General features: G+C 38.8%; 3 protein-coding genes across 5 annotated transcripts; 2 read left to right on the forward strand and 1 right to left on the reverse strand.

Annotated features, from left to right (window-relative positions):
• Window positions 1–4,357: 4,357 nt before the first annotated feature.
• On the reverse strand, window positions 4,358–6,290 carry LOC133713345 (uncharacterized). Its single transcript, XM_062139346.1, has 6 exons — window positions 6,106–6,290; window positions 5,707–5,909; window positions 5,230–5,301; window positions 4,941–4,994; window positions 4,774–4,812; window positions 4,358–4,667 (listed from the first exon to the last, which is right to left on the reverse strand). The coding sequence occupies exons 1-4, from the start codon at window positions 6,266–6,268 to the stop codon at window positions 4,974–4,976; spliced, it is 459 nt and encodes a 152-aa protein (XP_061995330.1). The 5' UTR covers window positions 6,269–6,290; the 3' UTR covers window positions 4,358–4,667; window positions 4,774–4,812; window positions 4,941–4,973.
• A 3,675-nt stretch (window positions 6,291–9,965) lies between these two features.
• On the forward strand, window positions 9,966–17,482 carry LOC133715315 (probable amino-acid acetyltransferase NAGS1, chloroplastic). Of its 3 annotated transcripts, none has more exons than XM_062141764.1 (13): window positions 9,966–10,040; window positions 10,266–10,320; window positions 10,441–10,527; window positions 12,150–12,733; window positions 12,868–12,955; window positions 13,109–13,317; window positions 13,430–13,581; window positions 13,733–14,126; window positions 14,940–15,037; window positions 15,666–15,777; window positions 15,920–16,079; window positions 16,632–16,704; window positions 17,100–17,482. In XM_062141764.1, the coding sequence occupies exons 4-13, from the start codon at window positions 12,374–12,376 to the stop codon at window positions 17,248–17,250; spliced, it is 1,797 nt and encodes a 598-aa protein (XP_061997748.1). In that variant the 5' UTR covers window positions 9,966–10,040; window positions 10,266–10,320; window positions 10,441–10,527; window positions 12,150–12,373; the 3' UTR covers window positions 17,251–17,482. The 3 variants fall into 3 exon arrangements, with proteins under 3 accessions (XP_061997748.1, XP_061997749.1, XP_061997747.1); XM_062141763.1 differs by having other exon boundaries at window positions 10,008–10,115; XM_062141765.1 differs by lacking the exon at window positions 16,632–16,704 and having other exon boundaries at window positions 10,005–10,115.
• Window positions 17,483–21,131: 3,649 nt separating this feature from the next.
• Window positions 21,132–24,939, forward strand: LOC133714877 (transcription factor-like protein DPB). The gene is made up of 9 exons (XM_062141144.1): window positions 21,132–21,439; window positions 21,857–21,933; window positions 22,149–22,192; window positions 23,025–23,087; window positions 23,195–23,341; window positions 23,448–23,516; window positions 23,677–23,775; window positions 24,051–24,121; window positions 24,356–24,939. The coding sequence occupies exons 1-9, from the start codon at window positions 21,252–21,254 to the stop codon at window positions 24,612–24,614; spliced, it is 1,017 nt and encodes a 338-aa protein (XP_061997128.1). The 5' UTR covers window positions 21,132–21,251; the 3' UTR covers window positions 24,615–24,939.
• The last annotated feature ends 204 nt before the right edge of the window (window positions 24,940–25,143 follow it).

Genomic DNA, 25,143 nt, shown 5'->3' on the forward strand with positions numbered 1-25,143 from the left:
TACCTCTATTTAGCCTCTTACACCATCACGTGTACCTAACTGATAGAGACCTATGACAAGTCAAAAGCATGCTTATTAAACAAACAAGGCTACATGACACATAGATCCCTCCATGATCTATTAAATTACACCAGCTTGCTTATTAAATTGCATGGCTTAATTGCATGGCTTACAATTTGCCGCACATTCATGTGCTTGCCACATTGCTCATCAGATAACTTTTTGGTTAATCAAATACAAACCAACAAGGCCACTCTTTTGTCCTCTTCTGCAAACTAGCTGCTGTGTATGATAGAGACTACCTCATGATCCATGCTTAAATTATCATTATATATGCATTTGAGCTATACATCATGTCTTCAATTTTTATAATTGAATTCCAATATATTTCTTATTCTCCTAGCAAGAACAACTTATAGATCTCCCACAATGAACCTCACATCCCCAATTGGTCTTGTTGTGTCTATCAATTTCACATGGCTCGTACACTCCGCTCAATTGATGCATATAATCAAATAACTTGTCTATTTTTTGCAAGTTACCAATGGTGATTTTACAATTCCACATATTAATCATCTGTTTTGTTTCAAGGAAATTCAAAACTATTTCTATTGAGCATTCAACCGCAACTACGAGTTGACGGACATTATCGGAATACTTTATCCGCCACAGCCAATGGAGCGTCATGCTCGGATAACTCCGCTAGCCTCCAAATCGGCATAAGATAAGTAACTTTATCTCACTACACGCTCTCGCAATTAGAGCTATTGCCGTGTCTATACATGTCTCCATGACCCTTAAGCATGCCTACGACATGTTCTTGGCCACTTTACTACTTGTACATGCTTGCTCTATGTGTTTGTCATTTTTTCATGCAGATACAAACTTTACGAGTCCACGGTCTACGACCAAACCGCCAAGCGGTAAGGCAACGCCTCATAATAGCACTGACCGCTACGCGGCATTGTAGCAAGGGACTAGTTAACACAGCCTACGGCAGCCATTGATCCGGCAGTTAACCCCGACGATTGGGTACCAAAGATTGGGATCGCTACCCAACACCCTCTGCTCCGTGCAGCTCCCCCTCCACAAACAAATTACCGACCATCCGGAGGTCCGTCATGGCTGGGGATTCGGGGACTCTCTAGCGGGCCTAGCAGGGGCCCACCCATTGAGCTTCCGCTCATGCCTTCCCGGCATCCCATTGAGCTTCCGCTCATGCCTTCCCGGCAACCCATTGAGCTTCCGCTCATGCCTTCCCGGCAACCCATTGAGCTTCCGCTCATGCCTTCCCGGCAACCCATTGAGCTTCCGCTCATGCCTTCCCGGCATCCCATTGAGCTTCCGCTCATGCCTTCCCGGCATCCCATTGAGCTTCCGCTCATGCCTTCCCGGCATCCCATTGAGCTTCCGCTCATGCCTTCCCGGCAACCCATTGAGCTTCCGCTCATGCCTTCCCGGCAACCCATTGAGCTTCCGCTCATGCCTTCCCGGCATCCCATTGAGCTTCCGCTCATGCCTTCCCGGCATCCCATTGAGCTTCCGCTCATGCCTTCCCGGCAACCCATTGAGCTTCCGCTCATGCCTTCCCGGCATCCCATTGAGCTTCCGCTCATGCCTTCCCGGCATCCCATTGAGCTTCCGCTCATGCCTTCCCGGCATCCCATTGCGCTTCCGCTCATGCCTTCCCGGCATCCCATTGCGCTTCCGCTCATGCCTTCCCGGCAATCCTCGAGCTTTACGCTCATGTCTACTCGACACACCACACGTTAATGGAACATTGAATTCTTCTACCATTTGTCGCTTGCGACAAATTGAATTCTTTTCGCGTTCCATTAATACGAGCGACAACCAATCCAACACAAGCGTTCACGTACTCATCATTTACACGTTACAAACGCTTACCTTCGCACCGCTCATGCAACTTACATCTCCTTGTGCGCATCACACATTTATCATATGCAATCCATATGCTCACACGACCATACGCGCTCTCGAGTTTGTACGTCCTAATCGATCGTACTCGGCGCCATTCGCGTGTATACATCAACATGTATCACGCACCCCATACGTTTATATATGCCAACGCATATCCATACAACTCACATTTGTTGCCCAATGCAACGAGCATTCTACGTATGCCTGCTTTTTGTCTTTGTTGTGCAGGTTAACGAGTCCCTTCTTGCTTACGGAGTTCGGGGACTTGTAGGGGCTCCGTACCGCCCGGTTACTTATGCTTGGTGACATCTTGTTTATAAACTCCCCAACCAAGAAGCTCCTCTTACTTGGGGACTTCGGGGACTTGTACATACCTCCAATAATATGGAGTATTTGCTATCTCACCAAGCATAAGTAACTCCTACTTTGGGACATCCATGAGACATGGCAAGGCCCAACCACGACATCCATCGTGTAGCCCTATGTTCAAGCTACACCACGGTATCCGGAAGTCGCAAATCCGCCTCCGGGAAGCCACGTTCCCGCCCTTGCCAAGATGCCCTCACAACTAGGCCTGCTAGACTAGAGTTGTGTGGTTGCTTGTCCCACATCGAAAAACATGTAAAGGAAGAGCATTCCTTCATCTATAAAAGGAATGCCTCCTCCCACAACTCAACACATTCATTCATTCCATTACATACTTTGTAATCTTGTTAGGCCGCAAGGCTCGACACACTAGTATAGCCTTCAAGTGGACGTAGTCTCCCGCTCATGCGGAGGCGAACCACTATACATCTCGTGTCAATCTTTTTCTCTCTCTCTCTCTCACTTAAGCTAACTAGAGACCCCTCGGTCACTAACGTTAACAAAACAAAAAATTCCTATCTTAATTTAATTCCTATCTTTATGTTGATAATTTAGATATGTTTAATTTAACTTACTAAACAAAAAATTCGTAAAATTTAATAGTATCCATTTGTAAATTCATGATGGTTATAAGCTACTCTGAGCTTGTTTAGGTATCCTCTATCCACGGCCCAATTTAGGCACTTGGTGTATGGATTATATCTCATTTTGGATGATGAAAAGCCTATTTTGGAACTTTGGATGAGACTTGGTGTCTATTATCCTATTTTTATTAAGTTGTGCAAGTTAACTATTTGACCTAGGAAAAGCGTGCACATAAAGAAATTGGATAGATTGTCATTACCACCACCTCATAGTAAGCAAGCCAACTTCGTCCCAATTCCGTGCAACTCGCAACTAATTTTGCATTGTCAAACAGGGACGTAGCTACAGCCAAGGCTGTTTGTGCTACACTTTTGCATGTAGCTTTTTCCGTTTTTTCCCTTCACTTTGGCTCTTCCCCTCTTCCCTTTTAGCTTAATGAAATATTGTAGATCAATATAGCTTTTGTTAAATAGTTCAACTTCTAGGCACCATTCGCCCTTCTCCTTCTCTGAGATATTTTGCTACTTACAAATGTTAAGTATACTCACCAATTACAGCTCCCAAACTGGGTTCCTATCCTTGATATGAATATCCAAGGCTTACCTTCAATCTAGTTCACCATGTTCTAATATTCTTTATTTCTTTCTTAATACTTTGTGTTTTCATTTTTTAGGTATCGTTTATGTCCAATGGTGAATCTTTTTATGCTTCCTAGTTTTTGGGTGGTTAGATGAATTTTTTAGAGCTAAAATCATTTTACCACCCAGAACTTTACACCTAAAATCATTTGTGTCCCCAAACTTCTAATTTGAATCACATATGCCCTTATACTCTCCAATATGATCAACCAAAGCCATTAGTAAACTAATTCATCAATTTCTTCATAAATTGGTGATGATGAGAGTCCACTTAGGGTCAATTTTTCACTTTGGACATGTATATGGTGTGTTTCTTGCATGATTGAAGGCCAAAATCTAGTTTGAGTGGGCAACAATATATGAAGAAATTGATGGATTAGTTAAGGATTTGCTATAATTAATCAATCACATTGGAGAGTACAAGGGCACAAGCGATTATATTAGAAGTTTATGAGCATAAATGATTTTAAGTATAAAGTTCAAGGTGGTAAAATGGTTTTAGCTCAATTTTTTATGGCTATGTTGTGTATATGAATTTGAGTGTTCTTGTTTTGTGGTACTTGTTAGGCACTGCTTTTGACTCCAAATTGGAGGCATTTATATTATGCAGATTTGGCTATAGAGACATCAAAAAAAAAAAAAAAAAAATGGCCACAATAAGTTTAGCCCACCCCATTTTCGAATCTTAGCTACGTCCCTGTTGTCAAACATATCAGTTTGTAATTAGGTTGGATCTGGGGTGCGGAGAAAAAAATGCAAAAAAGAGAAATTTGGTAATTAGTTTTGGGATAGCTAACAAAGCTACCGACTAAAAATTATCAAGGAATGAGAGAGAGCAACCACATCAACACATACATAAAGCATAAACTAAAATCAGTAGAATGTTTTCCACCCAAAACAGAGAAAGCAGCAAACTAGACGGTTCATAAAGTGCAGTTTAAGTCAGCAAAGAGCAAGTGAAACACATAATCTGAACTTTTGTCTAATCTTCATCTATTCGGTGCTTTAAAGATCATCAAGGAACAATTCATGAAAATGGTCTTCATCAAAAGGATCATCGCCATTAAGACAACTATACACAAGATTCCTCACTGTACTTGTTGACCCGGCTTTATCGGAAAGAACAACAACAGCTGCTTCCTATATATTCATTTAAGAGGCAAATTAGAAATCAAAAGACCGGAAATAAGGTTCAAATCACAAATAGTAGCAGCAGCAACAACAACAACAAATAAATAACTCTTACTTGATAAAGAACAAAGCAGGACAGCTTTCGAGGTAGTCCCTGCATATATACCCATCCATCATATTGTGAAAGATTAGAACAGCTGGAATAAATATCCTTAACCGAAAGTGAAACTATAAGAATATCTGCATGAAAAGCCTGATTTAGTAGGAAAAAAAATTACTCACAAATTTGTGTTCAAATTTGTATATGAAATCATTTTACTTGCTTGAAAAATCATCCTGCAGACAATAAATAAAATTACCAGAGACAAAGGAATTAGGCTACATGTGCCAAAAAAAAAAAACATGCTAACATCAAACTTTACCCACCATATTGCCATTCTAATAGTAAAGGTCACACGGTCACACACTCACACATGAAAACTCAGGAAAAAGTTCGAATAATACTAATACTAAAAAGTTGACAGACACCTGCTATAGAAAGAAAATGGAAGAAAATTGATGAGATCCCAACCTCACTCATGCCATCTGGTATTATAATATTCATGACGTCACTATAGACACTGCCGGAGACGATTGGTTCAACCTGCAATGTTGTGCGCTCGAATGAGAAAAACAGTAGAAAACAAATTGTTCAACAGAAAAACAAGTATTTCATATGATTAAGTTCCCCGGAGTTTTCAAGTTGAAAATAGCAATAATAACAACAACATGAAAAAACAAATTGAACATCAGCTTTTCATTAAGATGCTATTGTTCTGATGTACGTAAATAAAATGAATATTATTCATCGTGCACAAGTATAATTACGTGTTAAAAGAGAGAGAGAGAGAGAGAGAGAGAGAGAGAGAGAGAGAGAGAGAGAGAATTATGCCGGAAGAAGATGAGAGAACAGCTGCCTAACTTAGCAACTAGTTAAATCAAGAATCATGTTGAACATATAGGATCATATCAGATAAGAAAACAATGACAAAGGATCTGATGTCAGTACCCATTCAGTGCCGAGACCACATGCCAGAACAGAGAGAGCATTAAAACCCCTGTCAAAGCCATCTTGAAGAAGACCACCTTCAGTACGTTCTGTTGCAGTGACAGTCATCTTACACTCATCCCAGTTCAATTCGCATGAAAGGCCATGAGATTCAAAGACTGTTTCCACCTCTTTCTTCCAAACTTCGTTCAGATTCTCTTCTTCTGTACAAATGATCACACGGGTTTTATTTCAACTATATTAGACAATAATAATGGGGATACGCATTCATTTTGTTAAAACCCCCTTTGTGATCGAGCACAGCCGAGAACGGCCCATGTTATTGAAAAGACATTAATTAATTTAAATCTGAATACAAAACCAAAGGTGAGAACAAGAACAAGAGATCGAGGAACGTACTGCAGAGACCCTGCTTCTTGAATAACACAGTTTCAGATTCGTAAATCTCCTGCGAATTTTCGCCCATGCTGTTATCGCTCTCGCTCTTTTCCATCGTCTTCGAATTCCAGACGTCTCCGTATTTTGGAGGATTTAGTAGAGGAGGAAGGGTATTTATAGGCATTCACATGTCCAATGAGGGGCCTTCTAGTCGAGGCCCACGATTCCAAGGAATAAGGAAAGAATCCCAAACCAAAAAAAAAGTTAAGGGAAGTATATTTGGGATGTTGATTAAAAAACAAGAAAGTACATTTGGGATGGAATCCCAAAAGATAAGGAAAGTGTGGAAAATATTCAAATGCATGAGTATTTTATTAATTACCAAATCGATTTCAGCCAAAAAAAAAAAAATTTACCATATCGATTACCATAAAGTATTATTTCCGTGACCAAGCCGGTGCAATTAGGCACCAAATATAGGAAGAGGGATCCAATAGAAGCGAGATGAGACCGAAGCGATGCCGTATACTCATCCGATCCCCACCGCCACCGCGCTTATATTTACCCACCATCGGAGCACCGGTCACAGTCCTGGCTTTTTGCCAACATTCGACTGATCCCACCGCCGGAGGACGTTGACCCTGCCATGCTACAATGTCGTTTCGACTATCGGAGCTCCAACTCAAGTCGTTTTGATGAAGCTTTATTTTATTTTTTCAGTTTAGCTCTCGGCACGCAGGTTAGTTTTGGTACCAGAATATCTCAATAGAGTATTCAGAGAGAAGACGAGAAGTCCCGCCGTCAGAAAGAAAAAATGAAAAGCGAATGAGTCTAAATATCGACAATTTATAGAGAACTAGTAACATCTTAAAAAGTTTATAGAAGCAATTCCTAATTAACAAAATTTAACCTAACAACCTAACAAGCATGAAAGAGAAGAAAGAGCAGCTTTTGCCACGGTGTGCTGCATTATTGCATGAGCGCGGGATAAAACCGCAAGAACTAGATTGCAAACTATTCAACAGCAAACGAACTTCATCCATCATATTGGCGTGTCGATAAATGAAGTGAATTCGTTTGCTGTTAAGTAGTTTATGATTAGTCAACGTTTTAACAAAAACAAAAACAGAAAAACACAATTTGATCCCCAATGGTACGGTCAGTTGATTTATGATGAGAGTAGAACTGAAAAGCCCACGATATGCATGTCTTGTAATGTTGGTTCATTTAAGCTTTTTTCAATAGTTCAGTAAAATATTTTTGGCTTTTGAGATAATGAGCTTTCATACAAAAAGAAGAAGAAGAAGAAGAAGTTGGTATAACAAGTAATGGAAGTGACACATTCTTCATCATTATTTTGAGCCCTTAGGGTTAGCCCAAATGGGCAGGTGAAAATTAGGTAAAAGAAAATTCTCTCTAGTTGTTCTCAAGGTTTTTCTCTTTAGTTTTGTCTTTTAAGTCGATCTTTTTGTATTTAGGACAAAAATCGCTAATAAATAAATCGGGAAATATATTTACTTAGTTATCAAGAAAGGGAAATTCTTAAAGGCACTCATCAAGAAAAGGTAAGTATAGGTATAATAAATAAATTATGCCTAATGTGATTATAAATACCGATCTATTATTCTCAACGCATAGTCCCGCAGCATTCATAAGTTGGATATAATTATTTCTTGGTTGGATGTTAAGCTAAGGCATGCAGAAGCTAGCAAAGTTGATGCGATCTCTGCACCAAACTGCTTATTCCAATTAGCCACAATCAGCTTCGCATGCGCTTGGCGTCAACCAGTAGTGTCATAATCTCGGTTATTTAACTTTGAATGCCATTAACATGTATGATAATCCAAGTTGCTGCAGATTGAAGATGGGGATAGGAAAGGGAAGCGAATTGTTGGATGACTTTGGAGACAACGCAGTAATAAGAGGCATGCGCCTCGATAGACTGGGCGCGCAGTGAGGGCATTGCGAGAGTAGGGGTTGATGCCACTCCCTGGCTTGTGATCGTTCACCATACACTTGAGGATCACGAAAAGAAAAATCAGGAACTGTGTGTATCTTTTTTAATTATGATTATACATATTACAGAGGCAACATGAATAATCTAGTTCATTCTCAATTTTAGGCATGCAAAACTTTTCATGGAGTATTGCGGTAAGAGGATGTACTAAAGCGGAATGGACTTATACCGACTATGGTCTTAAATCTTAATTTGATGGAAATGCTACACCATTAAAGACCCAAACGTATGCCTCTTATCTCTATTTGTTTTCTCTTTTCATTTCACTAGATCGTTGGTAATTCATATCTACGTACGATGCTTCTAATGCAGAAAAGGAGCTGAGAAAAGCGATAAGCGATGAAAACAAGAAGAATAACAACAACAATACGAATGAGATTTGGGGTCCTGGTAGTGATATCAGTGACAGTGATAGTGATGTTAATGTCAACAGTGATAGTGAGCCCGTAGACAATAATTAAGTCACCCTATAAGTGGCCAAAACATAGATACATTCCTGAAAGATCCAAAGTAGTCAAGGTAAACACACTATCTCTCTTTTTCAAAGATGATAAATTTGTTAGACTATTTATTTACTATATACTAAAGATGGGGAGAGATTCCTCCTGAGATAAGAAAGATGGGCAGCTTGGAAGGTTAACTCTATTTCTTTCAGCAAGTTTTTTTTTTTTTTTTGATGAATTTGATTAGTTTGTTGTTGATTGTGTTAAATGACTTTATGAGTATTTTTGTGTAGTTTATAAGCTTTTGTTGTGAAAAGATTTGAACTTTGTTTGTAGGAAGAAAAAGAGAGACTATTGGTAAGTACTTTTCTGAGTCATTTTGATCATTGTTGGTTTCTGACAAATCTTTTCTTGCTAAGAACCCTGATTTAACTGTAGGTGGGTACGTATATTTGATGCCATAAACAGTACAAAGAAAAATTTGGTTTAGGTACGGTGTTTATGATGGTTTTTGGGTGGTATGTTCTGTTTTGAATGCAAACTTTGAAATCGGCGTAGTTTCTGTACCATAAGATTGCCACCTTGCTGACTTGATTATGTGCCAAAGTGGAGAGGAGAAGAAAGCTAAATTGAAAATAAAGGTTGCAGAAGAAATGTAGACAGAGAAAAAAGGGAAAATCATTGCGGCTATTCTTCTTTTAGAGGCTTTAGGCTTTATCCCAGCTTCTGTATCTTTGGGAAGTTCCTTGGTTTCTGTTTTGTATCTTTGTACTTATTGTTTTAGTAGTGTACTGTTTTGAATAAAATTTTGATATACATCAGAAAGAGAGAGGAAAAGTCTTCTGATGGTCATTGGTTTCTCCTCATTGTTTTGAATCCTGTCTTCTTTAATTATGATTGGTTTAGATTCTAGGTGAAATCATTGAGGTAAATCAAACAGTATATAGGTAAGTAGAAAAGTAAAAACGGATTGATTCTATAATGAAAAATGTATCAGTCTTTGTAAATGAAGATGTAGGTTTTCCAATTGGACAGATAATGATAATACTATTGCTTCATAATTAACAACGAACAATTGTATATAGACTTTAATCTTACTGTGGGGAAGAAACTGGGGTAAACTGTAATAATGTGAACTCAAACAATTTTAGAGAAAGGAAACTATGTCTCTTATTTTATCATTTTGATCAAAAATCAATGCTTTTCATTCACATATGCTATTATTGTAATTTGATAGTAATAATAAACCCCGCTGCAAAGTGCGGGCACTATAGCTAGTAAACTTCTAATTCATTAACTGTTCACCCTAAACCCTAAACCCTAAACTTGAGCAGAGCTGGTACTGTAAAATGACTATTTTGCCCTTATTTTCTGCCCTATAAAAGCTTTCATCTTTCGCTTTTGGGTTTAATTTTGGCTCCACAGAGAGAGCGAATTCAGGCAGCAGAGGAAGAAGGGAAAGAAGAAGAAATTCGGGAGAAGACAGAAAAGGGAAGGTAAGCTTGAATTTTAGGTGCGATTGATTGGGTTTTGAATTTCGGTGCATGCAATTCTGGGTGGTGCATATAAATGTGAGTTTATCTATCTGGATTTTTTTGGCATTTGAATGTGGTTTTGTGGGTGATTGTATGTGCTGCGCTGCTGTGTTCAATTTCTGTCTAGATTTTCAAGTTATGTAGATCTCTTGGTTTCTTGATTAAATTCGTCCATGATGCTCGCAGGTGTTCTTCAAAGGTTGATGAGGCCATGAGCAATAAGTGACGTGTCTTCTTCGTGGTACTAGGCCCAAAACACCGAGGCAATTTTTTTTCCCTTTTCCTCTGTTTTTAGTTGATTCGTTTTTCACTTTTAGATTAATCGTTTAAAGCTTCACTTTTTGTTTTGATTTGTTTGTAGTATTCTTTGCCTCCTCAAGTGGGAAGGAGTTGGGCAAGTGGAAATCCCCATGAGGCTGTAGACTTCTGGGGTTTGACCAAAACCGAGGTGAGCAAAACTTCCCAAAGTTTGATTCTTTTTATCTCTCAGATTTTCATTTGGTTGTGGAAACAGTTTGTTGGGTTTTGATTCAATTGGTCTGTTTTGGGTTTGATTGTTGTGTGTGAGTGGATTGATTGTCAGAATACTTCAGGATCTGAATTGGGTGTTTTGGTAAGAGAAGGTTTGAAAATTGGGTTTATAGAAAGGGAAAGATTACATTTTTATGCCATATAATTGAGAGCTTAGAGCTTCATTGAGGGCCTGAATTTGTTTTGTTTTGCTATTTCTTTTGTCTTACTTTTTGTTTTGTGGAATTTCTGAAGTGCAAGGTTTAGCAGATCAGATTAATTTATAGGTGTTCTTCAGATTAAGTTAGCCTGGTACAAGGACTAGGTCTACCCTGAGAATAAGTTAATGTGTTGGAACCATTATAGATTCCAATAAGTTTCCAAAACAAAAAAGTCTACCTCAAAGAATAATAGTAGTAATAATAAAAGTAACGCTGGTCATTTCCCTTCCACAGTAGATATGATCTAGCTGATGCATTATTGCTTAGCTATGAACCTAAAATTTAGACAACATAAAATGCAGTTCACGTGAACAAAAAGGGAAGTTGTTTACCTCTAAATTTGGGGCTCAAGAGACTTGAGATACTCCAACAATTCATTTTATTCATCTGCAGATTTCCTACCAACTTCATTATTCGATTCCTCAATCTCTGCTTTAAGTAACTCTATGTACTTTATAGCATCTATTCTCTCAAGGCCAGAAACATTATTCCACCTAATAATTTCACCCGAGGCATTCTTCTTCTGTGTACCAGGTGCCTAATCTGGTGCATCCTATAAAAGTCACAGGGTCAAATTAGCACCATTTAAAGATTCTACATAGAAACATCTCAAGAAGTAAAACGGAAATGTCAAATAAACCATATGAATGATTACAAACTATGTGTATACACTGGAAATGTTTTGGCTGAGGTGAAGCAGGGAAGCCGCCACGGCGGCTGTGGGCCCCGGACCAAGTGTCTACCTACCCGCTTCGGAATATTTGGTTCATCCGGGTTTGAAAGACGGATCTAGATTCCCCGACCCTAAATAAATATTTCCAAATTTTCAGACAAAAAAAAGTATATATATATTATGGTATATGAGCTCTTCTGATGAGGACTACTAAGGTGATGACTAGTTTAGAATTTTTCTGTTAGACCTACTTTTTAATCATATTTTTGCAAATCAGTTTAGATATTTATGCGTAGATCATTTATGCAATTTTTCAACTAAATTAAAAATCGTTAAGACATCTATGACCTCATATTTGACAGATTTGGTTCATCTATTGATTTGATCTCTTAGCAATTTATAAAGAAAAAAATTAAAAATAATCTACTCATTCATACATAAATATCTAACGGTTGATTTGCCGTAATGTAATAAAAAAGTTGGTCTCCGAAATAATTTATTAGAATGTCCTCAACTATTCTTCATTTTAAAGTTTATTAAATTGTAATTTTCTGCATTTTGATTTTTTTTTATTCAAAAAAAAAAGTTTTTCAATAAAAAATTTGTAATTAAGTAATTTTTTTTCACACTTCTAATTTCTAAAGGGCATTCTCATTTTTATTACAGGTTGGAGTAATCTAAAATGATGAAGTTTCAAGTGGGATGATGGGTACAAATAATCTCTAGATCCGTCTTTCAAAACCCGGACGAACCAAATATTCTGAAGCGGGTAGGTAGACACTTGGTCCGGGGCCCACAGCCGCCGTGGCGGCTTCCTTGCTTCACCTCAGCCTCTCCTCTCTTCTCTTACCAATCCAATTAGTGCCTCTCTCTCTCTTCCAATTCCCACCATGGCCGCCACCTTCCTCTCCACACACTACCACGTCACTTCCACCGCCGCCCACTCACCCTCGCTCCGCCGCTTTTCCCTCACCGCAACCGCTATGCCCTCCCGGCTGGCGATGGTAAATAGTCGGCCGGCGAAGGGCAGATTTGGAATGTCACACAAGGCCAATGCTGCTGCGTTTGGGCCGGTGATGGATGACAGCGAGAGCGACGGCGAGAACTATAACTCGATGGAGGACGAGCTGTTCGTGCAGTGGTTCCGGGAGGCTTGGCCGTACCTCTGGGCCCACCGCGGCGCCACTTTCGTCGTGATCATCTCCGGCGAAATTGTGAACAGCCCTCATCACTTGGACCCTATTCTAAAGGTCAGTCCTTTATTTCTCTGAAGCTCAGAAAATGGAGAAAGAAATTTTTTTTTTCTCTCTCTCTCTGTGTTGGAGTTTGTGGTTACATTATTTGTTTCTGCATTATTATTTATAGTCACTTTATGTTAATTCAGGATATTGCTTTTCTTCATCACCTGGGGATCAAGTTTGTTCTTGTTCCAGGGATCCACGTCGAAATCGATACCCTTTTGGCTCAGAGAAGTGAGTATTGTGTTGTATGTTTCATTGGTTTTTTATGTAGAAGAATATTGAAGTTTATGGAAGACGGAATATTTAGTTTAGTTGGGGTGGTGATTTTTATGTATTCGAATTTTCTGGTTGGAATATTGATCCTTAGAGAGTTACTTGTTGCAGGCAAGAGTCCAAAGTTTGCTGGTCAGTATAGAGTGACCGACTCGGATTCTCTAACAGCTGCAAAGGAAGCTGCTGGGAAGATTTCTATGGATATAGAGGCAAAGCTTTCGCCCGGACCCTCCATATGCAATATTCGTCGGCATGGTGATAGTAGTCGTTGGCATGAAGTTGGCGTCAGTGTAGCTAGTGGTAACTTTCTTGCAGCCAAGGTAAGAATGTTGTACTTTCAACTGTAGTATTCAATGTTAGAGTTATTTGCTTAATCTGTGAAGTTTCTGGTACTGTTACCTAGTTTTAAAAGAGTTCATGTGATATTTGCAGAGGAGAGGAGTCGTTGCTGGTGTTGATTATGGGGCAACAGGTGAAGTTAAGAAAGTGGATGTGGTTCGCATGCGGGAGAGGCTTGATGCGGGTTGTATTGTGCTATTGAGCAACCTTGGTTATTCGAGCTCTGGAGAAGTTTTAAATTGCAAGTATGCTATATTGACATAGCTTCTGATAGTTTTGTTTCTATTAAAGAATAAGTCACATGATGCTTAATGTTTATTTGGTTCATTATTTCTTCCTTCCGAGTTATGATAGTGGTGCCCGGTCGATGATGTTTTATGCTTTTATAAATTTCAGCACGTATGAAGTTGCAACAGCTTGTTCCTTGGCTATTGGAGCAGATAAGCTTATCTGCATAATGGATGGTCCAATTCTTGATGAGAGTGGACGTCTGATTCGTTTCTTGACTCTTGAAGAAGCAGACAAGTTGATTCGTCAGCGGGCTAAGCAAAGTGAAATAGCCGCTAGCTATGTGAAAGCTGTTGATGAAGAAAATCTCCATTATCTTGGACATGATAGTGGGAATTTTCTTAAGGAAAAACATATTCCAAGGTTTAACAATGGTGTTGGTTTTGAGAATGGCAATGGATTGTGGTCTGGTGAACAAGGTTTTGCAATAGGGGGTCACGAGCGCCAAAGTCGATTAAGCGGTTACCTTTCAGAATTGGCTGCTGCAGCCTTTGTTTGCAGGGTAAGACCATAATACTCCCCGTTTCTTGTTTATGTATTTTATTGGATATTCAACTTATTTACCTAAAAATGTTTTTGGAGTTATAAAAAATAGCATCTCTTGTCAGTGCACTATACTTGCAAGACACTATAGAGCTTGCTTTTGGTACAGATTCAATTTTTCCTTCCCATTAAAATTATTGTAAAAAAGATGCTGTTCTTAACCATGCTGTACTATTGATAATGATGAAGTCAACAAAACCAATTTCCGCTGTACTATTGATAATGATGTTGTACTATTGATAATGATGAAGTCAACAAAACCAGCAGTTCCAATCTTGCAAATGTAAATTTACAAGATTGGAACTGCTGGGATCTTATTTTCTATTGTGTAACTGCGCGCACACCCACAAACGACAGGCTTTAGAAGTTTAGAATTTTATTTCGCAATAAACTGAAAGTCTGAGATTGTCCATTGACTATATTGGTTGAGTCCCATTCTTTAAATGAAGTCTTTCAAACATGGATGGAGTTGCAGAAACATGTTGAGCTTATATGTATGCTTTTGCATAATAACTTCAATAAATGTGAACACTTTCATTTCACTATCACGGTGGATTTTGGAACTGTGCCCATTTTGTAAAAAGGCTAAATACTTGAGTCTCACACCAGTTCTCAGCATGAATAGTCGAATATCAGAATGCTTTTGTCTCTGGCATGGTATTCTGATTAAACTATGAGGTCTATGGGAATCGCATTGCATAATTTGTGCCTGCATATAGCTTCAAGTTTCACTTTAAGAACCCAGCCAATGGTAGTTTTTGATTTATGCCAGGGAGGTGTTCAAAGAGTTCATCTGTTAGATGGCACTAAAGGGGGAGTATTGTTGTTGGAATTATTTAAAAGAGACGGAATGGGGACTATGGTGGCAAGGTATGCTATATTTCAAGTAAATGTCTCCTAACTTTTTTTTGTTTTTTCTGTTATATTAATTGGGGACTATGGTGGATTTTCAGTTTTTATTTTCCATGCATACATAATTTTATAATTTGTTTTTTTTTTTTTTTTTTCATATGTGGAATCCTTGCCTCCTTGGTATATGTTTGTGTCTCTATAGCTTTTTCCTTAGTAGGCTGGTCAGATGTTATAAGAAATCAAAGCAGCATTGTTCAAACCATTTATAACACTTCATTGTAGCCTGTATCGGTTTTGATATACTGGGATTGGTCCTGCTAGAATTAAGTGCTAATTGTTTCTCAATATTTGCCAAATAATTCCCATTATCATGCATTAATCATGTTATAGGATTTAATACTAGTTAGATTGGGTAGCTTATTGGCTTTAATAGTTGTCTAGCTTCAAGAGTAACTTTACCTTTCAACAATTTTATGAAAGGAGTGAGCATTTAGTCCCACACCCACACCCAAGTCCAAAAGTTCAAATTCCTCCCCCATCTAACCTCTTTTACTGAAGAAAAGAAAAGAATGCTAATATGGCACCTATTGTATAACCAAGGCTTTCTCCAACCATCCACTGATGTGTGTTAATTGTCCATTCTTAGTGACGTTTATGAAGGAACCCGGATGGCTAGGGTGTCGGACCTCTCTGGAGTAAGACAAATCATACAACCTTTAGAAGCAGCTGGCACATTGGTTACGAGAACTGACGAAGAGGTTTCTGCTCCTTGTCTGTTTGAATTTTCATTTGTAGTATATTTTAGCTTCACTGTACTTTATAGTTAAAAACGGAGTCCCTTTCTTTTTTTGCTTGAACTGAATTCAGTTTTCTCATAGTCTTGTTGGTTTGTTTTAATAGCTACTTGAAGCATTGGATTCTTATGTTGTTGTCGAAAGAGAAGGTCAAATTATTGCATGTGCTGCTCTTTTTCCTTTCCAAGAGGAGAAATGTGCAGAGGTGGCTGCTATTGCAGTTTCTCCGGATTGCCGTGGACAAGGACAAGGAGATAAATTGCTTGGTAAGATATACGTTTGCAAATGTTGCTTTGCTTTTTTTATTTTTTATTTTTTCCTGTAATTATAATGTTCATTACTGAGCATATTGCAAGCAGGTGATTCTAATAACATTAGCTTAAGTCTCAAGTCTCAAGTCTCAAGTCTCAAGTCTCAAGTCTCAAGTCTTAAGATCAAAAGAACTATTGAAAACTTAAGTCTCAAGTCTTGTAAGATCAAAAGAAATTGATGTAAACATTGGGTTGAGTTCTACTACTAGCCTGTTGCTTCTCTCTAAACCCCAAAGGTGGCGGACTTGAGCAATGTGTTTAGTCTTGGGCTTCCAGGGTAGATAATTACTTTTTAACTAAACCTATTTGGTAGTGCATGGGGTTTGAATCTGCTCAAGCGTGACTTAATCAGCATCACAAGTGATTTTATGGGCAGAGGTAACTACGATAAGTAGAAGCTATGATTTTGTACTCTGAGATAAGACCAAATGGATGGGGCAGGATTGAGATAGATGAGCTCCAATCATCCTTGTATTTTGTTACAATTTTTTGAATTTTAAATTGCAGATTACATGGAGAAGAAGGCAGCTTCTCTTGGATTGGAAAAGCTTTTCTTGCTAACAACCCGAACTGCAGATTGGTTAGTTTTTGCTACTTGAAATACAAATGCTGAAGATGGCTTACTACTACTAGTTAATGGAGGAATGTTTCTGTTTTTGTCTCCACTATAGTGTATTTCAGGTTTTTGGTTGGGGTACGGATCCAAAATTGTTGACATGACATGGATGGTTAAAAGTCACTGACATGATTGCTGATATTATATGGATTCTTGAACTTACTGATGGTTGTAGCCAGAATGTCATTAGCATGTGGGAAGGGTTACATAACCCCTCTCTTCCCCCTTTACTGTCAGATTGTCGGGCAATAAACATAGCAATATCCTTATTGTAATTCATTGAATGATTTGTTCCCACCTTTTCTTTAAGAAGTTTAATGCTAACCCTTGAAGAATCATGTGTGCTGTTTGCTGTACAGGTTTAAGAGACGTGGATTTTCTGAATGTTCAATTGAATCAATACCAGAGAAGCGGAGGGAAAAGATTAATCTGTCCCGTAGATCCAAGTATTATATGAAGCAGCTGTTACCTGATACTAGCGGAATTACTGTTGATAGGGTGTTCTCTTGAGGCTCTCATATCCCTGCAGCGTGTTTCTGGGTTATGAGTTTTTGAGTCCCAATCCACCAGCTTCCTTTAGGTTCACTTTCATAGAAACTACGAGTCTACGAGTATAATCAATCAAGTTTCTGATGATATGTAATTTGAGGAGGTTCCTTGAGTAGAAGTATAGAATAATGTAAATTATTCTGAAGTTATAAAAAGAGAGTTAGATGTGATGCATTCCAAAACTGTTATTCTATCTTCGCTGAACTTGGCTGCCTTGCTTTCGTGGTTGAATTGAAGATTTTGTCAGTATGGACCGTAAAACCCAAAGAAGTGAAGAACATTCAATTTGGGCCATATGTCAAGGAGTGGGTGGAAACAATTTGGTTGCTGGAGTTTCAATATTGTAAGGGGAGGTTAATTTCAATTATTGCTCAAAGTGAAAAATCACGTCCGAGAAATTTTTCAGTTTGAGGTCTAAGTCCTTGTTTGAAACCGAAGCGCATGCTTGGCTACCAAGCTATGTAATATGCATGTTCCCTGAAAGCACATCTTTGCTTGATCAAGGCAAAACGGGGGATCATGGAGCCGGGAGCTGGGTTCGTCTTCTCCAAAATCCAAACAACCCATGCTCGGGTACATCTCTCGCGCATGCAACTGATTTTGAAGGAGAGGATTCCCTACACCAACCAACCATCATAGAGCAACGGAAAGGGATGGTCTTACTTTCTTTGGACTCATTTGAGAGAAATGAAAAAGATCCAAAGATGTACGTGTTGGGAGTAAGCATAGGGACCAAAACCATCGTTTTAGAACTTAGAATTCCAAACTCCAAGGCCTTATTATTTGGTAGGCAGGTTAGACCGTTGGGCCAGGATCGTTTTCTAGGTAGGATACGAATCAAAACAGGAGGAGCTAAAAGAATGTTGGTTTCGACAGATCAATTACCTGGGTAGCGTAGCAATGCCCACACTAGAATGCCTAGCCACTGCTTTACCTCTTCAGTCTATATATACTATAGCAAATGGAGGTAGCATTCTGGTAATTGTTTAATCGAAAACGCATGCAGTTTCAGTTAAGCAACTCACTCACCATAATCTTCATATATTAGAATCAGTTAACTGGGTAAGAGTGAACACTGACTACGTGACTAGGTGCCTCGTTCATAACGGTGACATACACTTGCGACTCCATGTCTCCACCCCCACCACCGTGAACTCAGTCAAAAATTGCAATTAATTCACCGTGAAACAGTAAAAGTGAAAGCTTTGAGTAAGTGTTAGTGGGTGGAAGCGGTATTTACCCGCCACCTGCCAGTCCTGGCTTTGATATAGAATTCTACAGACCACCGATCCCACCTCCGGAGGACGTCGACCCTGCCATGCTACGGTGTCATTTCGACCATCGGACCTCCAACTCAAGACTCTAGTCTTGGCGCGGGTACTTTTTTTTTTTTTGATCAAGAGAAACTTCATTAATAGACGGGAAAACATCACAAATGGTGTATGAACTTTAGGCATTTCGACACTTTGGTGTACCAACTTTCATAACTATCAGAATGGTGTATCAAGTTTGCTCCAATCTTTCATTTTGGTGTACGCCATTAAATTTTCAGTTATCTTTGCAAAAAAAAAAAATTTCCGTTATCTTTCCTTTAGCTTTGTCAGTTTTTTTTTTGGCAAAGATAACAGAAAATTTAACGGCGTACACCAAAATGAAAGATTGGAGCAAACTTGATACACCATTCTGATAATTATGAAAGTTGGTACACCAAAATATCGAAATGCCTAAAGTTCATACACCATTTGTGAAGATATCCCTTAATAGACGTGAGAGCACTTTACTGTAGTGACCCGAGAGGGGGGGTCCCACAGTGCCGCGACCCCGAGCCAATGAGAAATCGACATGTCACGCATGACATCCCGATGACTCATCAACCCGAAACCGCAAGGCCTTTTGGGTTTAGTTGGTTGGTTCACAAAACATTTTCTTGGACAAGTCATTCTAGCAACCAAACAACACAATTTCATAAGCGGAATTGGAAATGGGCTAAGAGTTTTGGGCTTGCGATCGGAGCCCAATTTGGAAAATAAAACAGATCACTAAGTAACTACAAGTATGGGAGACGCGCCCCAGGGTTACGGGTCTCCCGGAATATTTGTAAACGAGTAGGAAATAAATAAATAAATAAATAAGTAACTAAACAAGTGATTTCAAAACCCAACAAGGGACCAAAACCTTCTTTTAAATAAGTGAAAGAAGAATGCGCCAAGCCGAGCCATATGCCCCTTTCGGGCGCTCCCCGACCACATGCTCGAAACCTGCACACTATAGTAGGGGTGAGCTTTCGTCCTCGCATGCCCAGTAGGGGCCGACCCAACCATGCTAGGTTTGAAAAGTAATATACTTGAAAATATTTACTACATAATATTGTGCACGTTTATCGAAAAATGCCTTAAGAAAAGAGGCAACCACAAACATTTGTTTTCTTTCATAAAACATATGCAGTATGTTTCACACAACTTGGAGCTCCGAGATACTTACCTGCCGGTTAAAGTAAAATAAATCAGTGACCGATCTGGTTCGTCCTGAGTAAGAGAACCAGCCAACTACTTTGTAGTCCTTGTGACTACAAGTAGCGAAAGTGTCCATTTCCTGGCTCTGAGTCTCCTATGACTGGTTCACTGTCTGTACTTACCTTTCCCCGACAAACATAGGAGCACAGCCCCCTCCGGAGGTTCACGGTTATCGACACCGTGGGATCCCTAGGAATCAACGCGTCTAGGTCCCATTCACTTTCAGGTCACAAACATACAAAGGGTACAGTATCTCAACATGCAAGTCTAGCCTCGGTTTTCGCAATCAACAATTATCAGCTCTGAAAACACATGTATCACGAGGCATCGACTGATGAACAACCAAAAACGTTCTTGCAGGCAACATATTATCATAGTATAGCATTCCACATATACTAAAAAGCCTCTAACAAAGAAGGGACAGCTCACCCTACCTGGAATTGGAGTGCTTGCCCACATTCGGGTTCGTTCCCGACTTTCGATCCTTTATCCAAATCCAAGTGCACACGCTCGGGTCCTTTAACAAAAATTATATCCGATAAGTAATTACTTCATAACTCACTTTAAAATTCACCAAATAACCCATGATCGATAATTTTCAAAAACCATTCCCGAACAACTCACTTAGAATAGTAAGCCCATTTGGGATATGGTGATCATACCCCAATCAATAGTATAGTTCGGGTTAAATATACTGTCTACTATTCCTTTTTATTTCAATGAGGCCATTAATTATTTGTTTCAACCTTTACCAATTTAGGAAACTAATTTCTTTCTAAAAAAGGAAAACGTCCTTATCACTCCGCTAAACTTTCGCCAATCCGAGCGATCAAAGTCGAGTCGATCCTCACGTTTTACGAGATCGGTCAACCTTGGTCAACTCTCGGAGTTGACTTTTGACTTTGTCTTTTGACTAAATAATTCCTTTATTTACCATTATCTCTTATTTATTAAAAATAAATAAGTAAATAATTATAAATAAAGTTTTACTTTCACTTTTACCAATTTACCAAAGTTGGGTTACAAAAGTCAATAATTGTAAATATTACAATGAGAATGGGTTACAAAAGTTTTCAACAACCGGCGCGGGGTACTTTGGTACCAGATTTTTTTTTTTTTTTTTTTTTTTTTTGTATTAATCACAGTGAGAATATGAACTAAGAATCGAGCTTTTTTCTTTTTTAAAGGCACAAACTTTATTTTTTATTAGAGGATAAATCTCTAATAAGATAAAAAAAAAAAAAAAAATTACTTTATAGTAGTTGGGCATGTGGTTTGGGACTTTGGGGAGTGGGGGTCTCTAGGAGGACTTGTTGAATTCACTTTTGTTATTTATTGTTGCGGTAAAACAAAACAAAACAAAAGGAGCCAAATTTTGCGAATTTTGTGGATTCCAGACTTAGAAGAAGAAGAAGAAGCAGTAGTTGAATTCTCAATTTGTTTGATTTGATGGGGACGAGGTCTCAGCAACCAAACCGAGCTGACGACGACGACGACATGCCCGGCGCTCAGTCCGTCTCGATGAGCGGCAGTATGGGCTCGCCGTCCAGCCGCAGCGAGCAGACCCCCGCCGGCGACAATTCTTCTCTCCGATTGAATCATCCCGACGTTAACGGCGACGATGCTGGCTCCGTTGGGTCAGTTTTTCCTCTCTTTGCCTAATCTTCTTTTTTTTGACTCTGCGCTTAGGGCACTGAAACGATTTCCCGCCTACAGTCTCGGATTATATGAAGATGTGATTTTTCTGGTTTCTTGTTCAAATTGTGTGTATATTTCATTTGAATCATCTGTCTATATATGCTACATTCATCTGCATATAATGAGAGCCATTTGAATCGAGAGTTGGCTTAGGCATTACTATTTCATTCTCAAATCTCAATCGTAATCGGCTTACTCACCATTAGATTCAGTTAACACTACTCTATGCTACTGAATTACGGTTTACATGAAACTTTTTTTTTTATCATAATCGTGCACAGCTTTGTTTTAAGCATTCCAAGAATTGGTCTTGGCAATTCTTTACTTGTCTTATTGGTTTAAACTTGTGACCGCAGCAAAAAGAAGAAGAGAGGTCAACGGGCTGCAGGAGGCGATAAGAATGGAAGAGGACTGCGCCAATTTAGCATGAAAGGTGTTTCATTCATCTCTCTGTGTCTTATTTCCCTTTACATTTCAAAATAGTGGTCTACCATTGATTGTGCTGAAATGAACACTGCATATTCCTTCTACATAATAGATTTTGAGACGCTTGCTTTTACTTTTCCCATACCCAACATGCTTATCTTTTGGGTTGCCCAGACTTCCCTCATTCTGATATGAGTTTGATTCTTTGTTGCTGGTCTTCAGTGTGCGAGAAAGTGGAGAGCAAGGGAAGAACCACTTATAATGAGGTTAGGTGGTTTCTCAAGTCATTTTCCAAATGCTTTATATCATGACTACTTACTGCTTTATAAAATAAACCATTCACTATATCAGGGGCCATTTCTTTTGCGCTCAAAAGTTTGTATATGGATGCCTACAGACTAAAGCTGGATTTCCTTGGTGTTTGATATCTAGTTCATCTTGATAATTAATTGAGTTCATCTGTATCTTGATTTAAAACGTACTGAACTGATCTAGCATGCATTAACTGTTAGTACTTCACGAATTTGGGTTCTAGTTATCTGAGTGCTAATATTATATGCTACACTAAGTATCAAAGAAAAGTGATTCACAGGCTTCTGCTTCTACTAGTTTCCTCCTCTGATTATTACTAGTGGTCCTTGGTTAGTAGCTATAAAATGAAAACATCCTTTTAACTGTATATTAAAGTTCTTGGGCTCAAAGGCATGACTTGTTGCTAAGGAGGGTATTAATTTTGAGCTTACTAAATGTTGAGGGGGATGTTGCCGGAGGTTAAATGTCAATAGCATTTAAGGGGAAGACTACTTATATGATGGCTTTACGGACAAGGTAATTCATCAAATTCTGTTTAGGGAATAATAGTAAGAAGTAGGTGGAGCATAAGGACCATTTTATCTGCACCTATTGCCCATGGGCATAATACTGAGACAGTGTTCCAATGTCGCTGGAAATGTAATAGATCACAAAACTACATCTTGTCTTGATCCACTTGTAAACAACTGTTCTTTTGGACCTTGTTTGTTATAGCCATTCAATTTTTATACTATACAAATTTTGATTTATATCTCATCTTAAGTCTAAGAGTTAAGAGTATTCCAGGTTGCAGATGAACTTGTAGCAGAGTTTTCTGACCCTATCAATGGTGTTACATCTCCTGATCAGGTTTGATAACCATACTGATAGCTTTTCCATCTGTATAATTTATATCTGCAATCATATTGGAAAAAGTTGAATGGAATGTAATTCTTGTATATATTTTTATTTATCAGCAACAATATGATGAGAAGAACATCAGGCGGAGGGTATATGATGCCCTGAATGTTCTAATGGCAATGGATATTATATCCAAGGATAAAAAGGAAATACAATGGAAGGGTCTGCCTCGAACCAGCCTGAATGATATTGAAGAACTGAAGGTTTGATTCCTGGTCTCTATTTCCTGTCTTGTGTATCAGATGGAATTTATCTGTAATCCTTGATCAGAATTGAGCTTATACAACTAATTAACTGTACTTCATGCAGACTGAGCGCCTAGGACTAAGGAGTAGGATTGAAAAGAAAGCTGTCTATCTGCAAGAACTAGAGGAACAAGTATGAATAGCTATTTTCTATCCTTTCATGCTTTGAAACGTTTGCCCAGTACCTTTACATGTTGCTTGGTTCAGGTCTATAATCTTTAAAATAGGTTTAAACCTGCTATACATGGTAGTCAGCATGATGTCTGCACACACTGACTTATCTCTTGGATCAGTATGTAGGTCTTCAAAACCTGATACAACGAAATGAGCAATTATACTGCTCTGGAGATGCTCCCAGTGGGGGTGTGTCTTTACCTTTCATTCTTGTGCAGGTATGTCTATTTCTCTTGTATCACTCTTTACATTCTGAGAATAGATCAGAAAGAAAGTATATTGAAGTTTATGACAAAATAAGGGTACAAACTTGTTGTTCCTACACATATAACAATAACCCCATGTGAACTGCCAATCTTTTTTTTTATATACAAAAAAACCTTATGTGAAGTGCCTTATGGTCTCTGTTGTCTCGTAGATAGTCTAGTTGCTTCTTTCATGTCTCTTATTGTTTCTTTTCAATTTCCTATTAACCCTGACTCGTGGATGCTAGACTCGCCCCCATGCAACTGTTGAGGTGGAAATATCAGAGGATATGCAACTGGTGCATTTTGACTTCAATAGGTAACTGCTTGTCTATATATGTTATAATCGGGAACATAATGACATATTCAGGTGGTATCATTTGAAGGGCATTGTCTGCTATAGATGTACTGAGAGTTGTCACTTTCACCAATATGCTATAATGATGTTGATGGGGATCTACACTGCATAATGATAGCAGCATTGAGCTATGCCAGAATTTATTATATTCAATCTTTTATGATCGTTTGATTATATTTGGTTTTCTTTTTGCAGCACCCCATTTGAGCTCCATGATGATAACTATGTCTTAAAGGCAATGAAATTCTGTGAAAGGTCGCAGGGTGATGGTAATCATGGTATGACACAAAACTACGTTGCAGATGGAGGAGAAGGGTGTAGCATGGCAGCCATGTATCAACAGCAGATCCCTTCGCAGATCCCTCTTCCTCCAATGGTGAACACACCTGTCAGGCCTCCCACCTCACCACCTCTTCCGGGGATAATAAAAGCACGCGTGAAGCATGAGCATTGATATGCAATTGCAAGCTTATTAATCAGGCCATGGGCAATGATATTAGCATCTGTATATTGTGGAGAGAAATTTTCAGGAAGCAAATAGGTCCAGATCTCATTAGATTTGGTAGTAATTTGGATGTAGTGTAGGTTACAGCAGATGAGTTATCTGGGAGGGTTGGGTCTGGCATTCTTCGCTTTGGGCCCCCTTTGTAATTTGTTTCCAATTCTTTTTATTTATGCTGTTTTTAGGCGCAGCTTTGTACTAGAAATCAAAGTTTGATATGTAGTCTGTAGAGGATTGTCCAACTACAAATAGAATCATAGATTATTTCGACAGTTTCTGTTTGGCGTATTGCATCTATGCCAGTTATTGTTTACTCTGCCCCATTTTTTTCCGATACACTAGTGAGAGCGTTGTGTTAAACTACACTTATGTTAAGTCTGACTACGTACTGAAATTGTCCAGCACCATGTGGTCTACCGGCGTAAGTTCTCACTTCCGTCAGTTAGTCGGCTGTTTGTAAGTGGGAGATTGTTAATTCGAC

Source organism: Rosa rugosa, chromosome 6, assembly GCF_958449725.1.
Source record: "Rosa rugosa chromosome 6, drRosRugo1.1, whole genome shotgun sequence".
NCBI classification, from domain to species: domain Eukaryota; kingdom Viridiplantae; phylum Streptophyta; class Magnoliopsida; order Rosales; family Rosaceae; genus Rosa; species Rosa rugosa.